Source organism: Chrysochloris asiatica, unplaced genomic scaffold, assembly GCF_000296735.1.
Source record: "Chrysochloris asiatica unplaced genomic scaffold, ChrAsi1.0 scaffold00045, whole genome shotgun sequence".
In the NCBI taxonomy this organism is placed as follows: domain Eukaryota; kingdom Metazoa; phylum Chordata; class Mammalia; order Afrosoricida; family Chrysochloridae; genus Chrysochloris; species Chrysochloris asiatica.
The window spans coordinates 7,471,672-7,480,476 of record NW_006408563.1 but is presented as its reverse complement, the minus strand read 5'-3'; the positions used below and the strand labels follow the sequence as shown (position 1 = coordinate 7,480,476).

Sequence of the window (8,805 nt, the reverse complement as noted above, 5' to 3'; positions counted from 1 at the left end):
GTTATTACCGTAGAGCTCTCCGCCCTCAGACGAGTCCCGGAAATGACGCATCACCTGAGCGTTCAGTCGGCCCACTCCAATAGGGACGGAGTTCCAACGTCAGCGCGTAGATTCTGTCCAGTTCGCTCTTCCCCTCCCTGGCTGGAAAAAGACTCTGACCAGAACTCTTAGCCTGGCACCCTGCCCGAGTAAACCAGCAGGAGTCTTATGGACTGCGGCTGCGCAGGTATTCTGGAGGGGCGGGGCTTCTGGATACTCTCACCCTTTCAGCTTGCGCGACCAATGAACAGCGACCGCTCCAGGGCTGGGTAAATCATAGCGGCCGGAACGTTTAGGCTAGAGGGCAGCTCAGCCCCTGGCTCCTCCCGGCCTTCGCGCCCCGCCTCCCTCTTCAGCGCTCTAGCCTGCCTGCCTGCCTGCGGGTTGAAAGGGGCTTTGGTTTGAGAAAGGGGTGAGGGAAGCAAGTTAGACTGCGGCCGTGTGGCGGCGGTGCGGCCCCCAAAGTGAGCGCGGTGAGGAGAAGCGGGTCTGAGGGGAGAGGGAGCCTCGGGGCGAGAAAGAAGGCGGGCCCCGGTTGCTTGATGGTGGAGGAGCTATGGATTAGGGGCGGCTGTGAGGGGGCGAGCCTGTCCCGGGCGTGTCCTGGTGGGGTCGGGCAGGCGTGGATGTGGCAGGTCTAGGGACGCCGAGCTCGCGTTACCCCGTTTTTAAAGCCTTTCTTGGTAGCTTGGCAGACCTTAAGTTTGCCTTTGATTCTGTTGTCTGCGATGCGAGGAGGAAATTTAAAGATCCCGAAAACACTTGGAGGCTTTCCCGGGGTGTTTCCTTTGCCTGCGAGTGCGTACTCTCTGTTCTTCCTGGATGGAGAGAGAGGTAGAGGCCAGGTGGGCAGGTCGACTTTCTCTCTGAGAAGATCGTTCAAACCAACCAACCTACCAACCAGGAATTTTTCACCCCTTCCCCCACGGCCTGCCGCAGAACAACAAACATTCTCAACTTTTCAGAAGCAGACTAGAAAACGCTAAGAGGTTTTTAGTCTTTCTTATATGTCTGTAAAAAATACTTTCTATCTGTCGAACATAGACACGTTATATTTGCTGTTTGTTCCTTCTTATTATCACTGGACACATTTTTGGTTGAGTTCGCATCTTTATGAGGTTGTCCCAGAGCGTTATCTTACTTGGAATTGATGGGAAATAATAGCGTGGTGGCTGTGATTTTTCTCCCTGAATTACAAAGTTCTGTGAAATCAAACCTGTGTCAACGCTTAGCCGGTTTGTGGGAAGTGAAGCAGATAAGTCTTTTCTTGTTAGTAGAACTGTTGATAAGTCTAGGTTGTTTTTGATTTTAATAAGACCTCATTTTCTAACAAACTTTTGGCTGTTTTTCTCTCTCACAGATTAATTGCCCAAGTATCACGTACCGCTGCTTGAAGATTCACTGGAGTAACTGCCGAGACTCTCCTTTATTAACCAGAAGACAGCCCATTTGTTACTACTCTTTTCGTTTTCCCTGCTTTGAGCTTTACTTGTAAACGGCTGAAAAACTTGGAAAAATAAAATGAGCATGTCATGAACATAATTTTTTTTTTTTTGAGGAAAAGTTAAAGTGGCAAAGTGAAAGCCAGAATGGCATCCAGAGAGAGACTCTTTGAACTTTGGATGCTTTATTGTACAAAGGTAACTGCTTTCCTTTTTATTGATGAAGTTTTAAAATACTTTGTGATAAAAATTTTGCAGTTGACCCTACCACGTTATTTAAAGGATGACTATTTATTCATAGTTATTAATATTAACCCAAGTTTTAAAAGAATGTAAGCCATTTTCTGTATTCTGCCTTTTTTAGAACACACAAAATATATTGTTGTTATTGTTAAGTGCTATCAAATCAGTCCTGACTCACAGCGGCCCTGTCTAGGGTTTCCAAGGAGCAGCTGGTGGGTTTGATCAACCCACTTTGCGGTTAGCAATCCAGTGCTTATCCTACAATGCCACACTAGATCCCCCCATACAAAGTGGGCATACTATTAAAAACTTCAGATAGTGATGTTCAGTGATCCCCAAATTACATAAATAAAATTAGGACCTTAGCAGAAAAATAAGATAGCTTCATTTTTTATTTATACTTTTTTTTTTGCTCCCACAATGGGTAGTAGGATACAGACATTTTTTGGTGAAAAGAGCATTAATTATTTTTCTTGGAATTAACCCTTTTAATTTGATAAAAAAAAATTTACTTATTGTATGAAAAGGTAATTGACTGAGGTGCTTATTGTGTTTGCCACTCTGCTAACAATTTATGAGCATTGTCTTATTTGATCTTGACCATAACCTTGTGAAATTATTATTAAAATTATCCCTGTTTTACTGATGAAAAAAGTGGTGCAGGGATTGCCTGGCTAGTGTGTAGCAGAGCTGAGCCTAGAATAGTATTGCTTCACTCAAGACCATGCACTTACTTATCCATGATGACTTCTTCAGACTTTTGTTTTTGTCACTCAGAAATCTTTCATTTTTTTCTTTTTGTCCATATATGAATTTTTACATGAATGCTTTGATTTTAGGTTATTGGAGGAGAAGGTACTACTTAAAAACATGCTTTTCTAGTGAGAAGCTACATTATAACTTTGAGGATACTGGCAAGGGTCACAGAAACATGCCTACTGCACAGCTGAAGGTAATTTATAGCCTCAGGAACACTGTACTGGGTTGCTATGAGTCGTACCCAACACCACGGTGCATCACCACCACCACCACCACCACCAATGAAGTTCTTGTCACATTTTCCATTTCTGTATTATCTCCTTTGTTGTTGTTGTGTGTCAGTTCTGACTCATAGTGACCCTGTAGAGGGTTACTGAGAGTGACTGCTTGGTTTGAACAGCTGTCCTTGAGGTTACTAGTACATTGCTTCCCCTAATCTCTTTAGGCCCCTTTTATGCTACAGCTCTTTAAAGAATAAGCTATTTTTGTTATGTTATTTTAAACAATGATCGCAATTATCTATAATATGTTAAGTTTTAGAGGTCACACTTGTGTGTTATTTATTTTAATTACTATAATACATATACTTTTAATGTTTCATATGAATTTTTTAAATACATTGCTTCTAGTTTTGCCCAGTTTAATGCCAGAAGTATCTTTTTTAAAAATAGACCATTTTTCCAATAAAAAACTTATCCAGTTTACCACTTTTGAAAGTAGTTACTAATACATGTTAGGAGAAATTGAAATCCATTTTTATTATGAATGGTCAGTAGTTTGGAAATGATTTATTTCAGAAAACATCAATTTTAACTACGTTTTAGTATTTTCAAATTGACAGAAGATAAACGAGGTTACATAGTCTTATTAATTAGTCATGCTGTTTCTAGGTCAAATTCATGTTTTATTTAAATGGCACAGTGTTTATTGAAAAGATAATATATACTAAATTTCATTCTTTTTAATGACTTAACATATAAATTTGGACCCTTACTTTTTTGAAAACATCTATTTTGGCCCCAGAGGATAAACATGTGGCCTCAAGGTCGGTTTGAACTGCAAGATAGGTTGTTCAAACTCACTAGCCACTCCTAAGAAACCCTATACTGGGGTTCCTGTGAGTCATAACCAACTTGACAACACTTAACAACAATTCTCAATAATGAAGGCCTCTTCATGGACGTATTTTGAATGCTTTCTCTTTTTGAGTACTAAGATAAACCCCATTTTTATGTTTAAGATTTCATTCATTTGGATATTTAAGATTTTAAACTTGCGTACAATTATTTTTAAAGACTAGGTTTTAAAATCATGCTTTCATGTTTTACCAATGCTTGAGCAAACTGCTTCTAAGCTGCATGAGTTTCTTTTCTGTAGACACCTTGAATCATATACCTAGCAAATTTAACATCGTAGATTTAAAACTTCTATTTCATTGTGAGGATTATCAACAAATAAGATTTTCCCTCTAGACTTACTGTTCTCATGCTAATATTTTACCTTCAGACCACCTAACTTTTTTAAAAACTACCTTTTAATGCCTTCTCCCCTGCCCCCCTTTATTGGGCTTTCAGATCAGACTAGTTCAGAACTGTTTAAATCTTTTTAATAACATTTTGTACAGCTTAGCTCCAAGGGCTTCTTAGACCTCTTTCTGGACTTAGAAAATTGTAGAATGTAGTTTTGACTCTGCAGTTGTTTTGTTCTATACCTTGAGCAAGGCTTATCTCTTTGGGTTTCAGTTTTCTTATTTGTCAAGTATTTGTGTATTTGTATGTGTATGGGGAGAATGGTGATCTAGTAGAGCATTTAAGATTTTCGTTTTGGCCTCAGAGACAAGTTGTTTTTTGTCAATTCTCTGGGTTTGTATTTATGGATTCTATGGATTGTTTCATAGATTTCAGTTCATCTTTTTATTTCTTAATGTTTTTATAATGGAATATTTCAAGCAGACATAAGGTAGAGAGGATTTTATATAAAAATGAATGTTTGGTATTTGTCACTCAGTTTCAACAGTTATCAACTCATGTCTAATCTTGCTTCACCTGTAACTCTCCATTTCTTCTCTACCCCAGACTTTTTAAGAAGCAGATCCCAGACACCATCTGATTTTTTCTGTCAGTACTTTAAAATATATCTGTAAAATAGTGACTCCTTTAAAAAACATAATCATAGAACATAATTATCATGTACCTTAGTAGTTTCAAAAGTGTTGCCCCTCCCCTCCACTATTAGTTTGTCCCTGTTTAAAACAAAGTTTTATTTCTTGTCATTTACTTGTTGAAGAAACTAGGTTTTTGACCTTAGAGTTTTTCACAGTCTGGATTTTGCTGATTGAATTCCCTTGGTTTTATTTAATTGTTCTTCTGTTTGAGAGGAACTGGAGTCTTGATCTGAAATACCAAGTGATAGATACAGAGGCCCGATTTAATTCAGGTTTCATTTTGGGAGGATTTAGTAACCCACTCAACAGCACCAAACAACAAAAACAAAGGATAATCATGGATGTAATGGGAGTCCTGGTGTGGCACTGGACTGAAAGGTCTGTGAATCACAAAGTTGGCGGTTTTACCAGCTGCTCCTTGGAAACTTTATATAGGGTTACTATGATTTGGAACCGACTTGACAGCACTTAACAACCACAACAAGTATGTAATGATCATCAGTAATTTTTCCCTATATGCATTATTTCATTAAGGATTTTCAAAATAGCTATCTTCTGTTATTTTTTCCTTATTTCTTTTTTAAAATTAGAACACGGAGAAACTTCCCTCATCAATTATTTGATGATAGTCTGTAACTTAGGACAGGCTAGCAGGAATACATGTTTGCTTTTGTTTCTCTTATCAGTTTTCAGAATGATGACTTGATTGCTGCCACCTGCCAGGGTGACCTTATCTCTATAGCCAGACACTGTACATACCTGGTTAAAGTTGTCTTTGAAGATTTTAGAATGAGTGCTTCAGGGTAATGAGGTTAAAATAACGTAGTGTATTAGAAATAGTTTTAAGATACAGTTAGGATGTGTCTCTGTAATGTGATCTTCTAAAAATTACCATTGAGCATTATAGCAGTTGTTGTTAGGTGCTGTTGAGTTGTTGTGTTAAGTGCATTGGAGTTAGTTCCAACTCATAGTGACCCTGTATAGGGTTTCTGAGGAGCAGCTGGTGGGTTTGAACCTACCTTGTGGTCCATTGCATTAATCTTGCAAAGCCACATTTAAATAGTTAGGACTATGTCAGAAATATCCCTTAGGTAATTCTGAGCCTTCTACCCATGAATTGGGGAATGCGGTGGCTCAATACTATAAGTACTGTACTGTGAACGCAAGGTCCTCATTTGAGCCCACCAGCTGCTCTGTGGGAGAAAGATGAGGCTTTCTGCTCCTGCAAAAATTTAAAGCCTCGGAAACCCTAATGGTCTTGATGGCACTTAAGAACAACAATTTAGGAATCTCAGGAGCCTAGGTGGTGCAGTGGCTGCTAATGCTCAGCTGCTAACAAAGATTGGCAGTTTGAGCCCATTCAGAGGCTCTATTAGAGAAAGACCTAGTTAATCTGCTTTGGTAAGCAGGACAGCCAAGAAAATCCTGTGGGGAAGTTCTGTTACATGAGGTCACTTGAAATCAAAATCAACCGAAACGCACCAAACAACAGCAGCAGCAGCATGTTAATCTGGGTTAGTGTACTGGTGTGGCGCTGTGGGTTAATGTGCTGGACTACAAAATCAGTTTGAACTGCATGATTGGCAGTTCCGCAACTCGGAACCCCTATATAGGGTCGCTATGGTTCAGAACTGACTCGACAGCACTTACCAACAAAATATTGGTGATTAAAACCCTTTAAGTAGAACTAATATAAATTACTGGTGGTGGTGATATGCCCTGGAGTCGGTTCCGACTCATAGCGACCCTGTACAGGGTTTCCGAGGCTGTAAATCTTTATTGGAGCAGAAAGCCTCATCTTTCTCCCACAGAACAGCTGGTAGTTTCAAACTGCTGACTGTGATTAGCAGCCCGATTTGTAACCACTACGCTACCAGAGCTCCTTAATATAAATTACCGGTTGTTGTTTTTAGTAGATGTGGTTAAGTGCTGTCATTAAGTCAGTTCTGGCTCATAGCAACCCTGTGTAGTATTTCCTAGTAGTGACTGGTGGGTTTGAACCTCCACCTTTGTGATTAGCAGTCCAGTGTTTATCCTACAGTGTCACACCAGGATTCCTTTTAGCAGATAGGTCTCGACACATTAAACTCAATATTGGAAAAGTATTTGGGTAAAAGAAGCTTAGCTTTTTAAACCTTTTTATTGTGAATTGAGTGAAGGTTTGCAGTTTAGTTTGTTACCAAACTTACCTTTCTCATGTGAGAATAGGACTTAATTGCATTGTTAGAAATATCATGTTATTGTTAATGAAATAACACAGGATGATTTCTAATCACCCAACGTTTATGCTCTCTAAAGGTTCTTTTGCCAATATATACTTCAACTTTTCTCACCTTCAAATGGTCATCTCCACCCAGAGTCAGGAATTTGATTAGCAGTGCATTGTATATAGCTCTGATAAGTTAAACATTAATTTGAGTGGACTTAATCTTGTATCTGGTTTTTAGTTCAGTAGTTAACTACTTCTTGTCCAAGCATACTTAGTTTAAGTGAAAAAGACAAGTTGATTTATTTTAATGTCCAAGGACTTCAGTTTATATTATCTGTACCATATTACTTCTTTTACATTTGGATATTGTTTCTTGAAGTGACAGAGACATTGCTAGAACAATTTGATCCCTACAGTACCATGCAACTTTTTAGAATTGATATGTTGCATAGAGTCAGAACTACCTGTAATATAATTGCTGTCTCATCTGCTGCTCTTGGATGAGCTGTAAGGTTATACTTTTGTTAGACAATTATCCCTGTAGAATTACACAATTGACTACCAGAGTATATAGAAGAGAGCAATGGGAAACTTCTCAAATTCTTTGATAAGATTAAGCTACTTTTATGTCTAGTGGAAAGTATCAAATACACTGTGTAAAAAGATACAAAGTGACTGAAATGATTTGGAATTTCATGGTTATTTTGTTACTAGATTTTTTTTTTTTTTTGAGATTCAGTTTATGTTGGATAATATTAGGGTATTGATTATATTTTAAAGTCCCTTAAGAGTAAGAAATATAAAAATAAAATATTTACTGGTATTTTATAACTATAAGCATATATACTAGTATCAAGATTACTTCCATTTTGTGTTTATGCTGTACAGTAAGAAAGTGATGCATTCTTTTTATCAGGGGCATTGAAGCTTCTGCTCATGAATGTTTTAAATAATTTTTCATCTAAATAAAGACTTACAATAAATTATATTTATTTATGCCTTCAAGTATAGTGTTTAATTATAATGAGTAATGATGTGAGTTTGTTTTTTTTTTAAACTCTAAATCAAATTTATTTTAGTCCCTGGTGATGATCCATTTCCTGCTGTTGCCCTTTGTCCTGCTAAATCTGGGATATGATCGAAATAGATAGTTTTGCAGTGAGGTCAGAGTAAACTTCCTTTTCAGAGTGAAAGTTTTGCTTCATAAAGAGAAGACAATTTAGAGATGTATTCTGATGAAAGTCAAATAGATTTGGAAAGAAATCGAATGAACAAATGTTCTTCTAATGAGAAAATTAGAAGTTTATTATAAATATTTTGGTTGTAATACAAAGTGAGACATTTATTAAAACAGGCTAATACAAATCAGATCTTATAATTTACTTAACCCATTTTTAATAAGTTTCTGGAACATGCAAAGTGTATAAATGGCGCTTCTGAATTTCTGTGGCATAATGTCTTTATATGTAAGAAAGACAATGTTCTTTTCCTCTAAGGAAAAACAAAACCATTTGCAGCCTAATAAGTAAGCCCGAAACCCATGGCCATCAAGTCATTCTGCTCATAGTGACCTTGTAGGACAGAGTAGAACTGCCCAAGTCCAATAATGTTGTTTTTGTTAAGTGCCAATGAAATTAGGTAACACTCCTAGTTGCAGTGTTGTGGCTTTTATTGTGGTTGAGTTGACTTAACTCATGGTGATGCTATGTCTCGCAGAATGAGTGTTGCTGGATCCTGCGCCATCATCATGATCCTAGGTATACTTAATTCTGGTACCATGAGTACTGTGGGCTTTGATTGCTTTACTACCTATGAGAACTATACTGTGTCAGGCAATATGTTACAGCATTTCCAGTGGCAAATTTCAGAAGTAGACCTTTCTTCTTGGTCTTAGGCTGGAAGTTTTACTGAAACCTTTCTATCGTGGTTTTTTTTTTTTTTTTTTTTTT

The 8,805-nt window shown here is 37.8% G+C and overlaps 1 protein-coding gene across 1 annotated transcript in view; it reads left to right on the top strand.

Moving 5' to 3' along the window:
* The first annotated feature begins 448 nt into the window (after positions 1–448).
* Positions 449–8,805, top strand: part of NBEAL1 (neurobeachin-like 1) — a 244,930-nt gene continuing 236,573 nt past the window's right edge. Inside the window, exons 1-2 of the mRNA XM_006862026.1 lie at positions 449–503; positions 1,400–1,679. Of these exons, the coding sequence (XP_006862088.1) occupies positions 1,629–1,679 (51 nt within the window). The 5' untranslated portion in view covers positions 449–503; positions 1,400–1,628. The remainder of the gene's footprint in view (positions 504–1,399; positions 1,680–8,805) is intronic.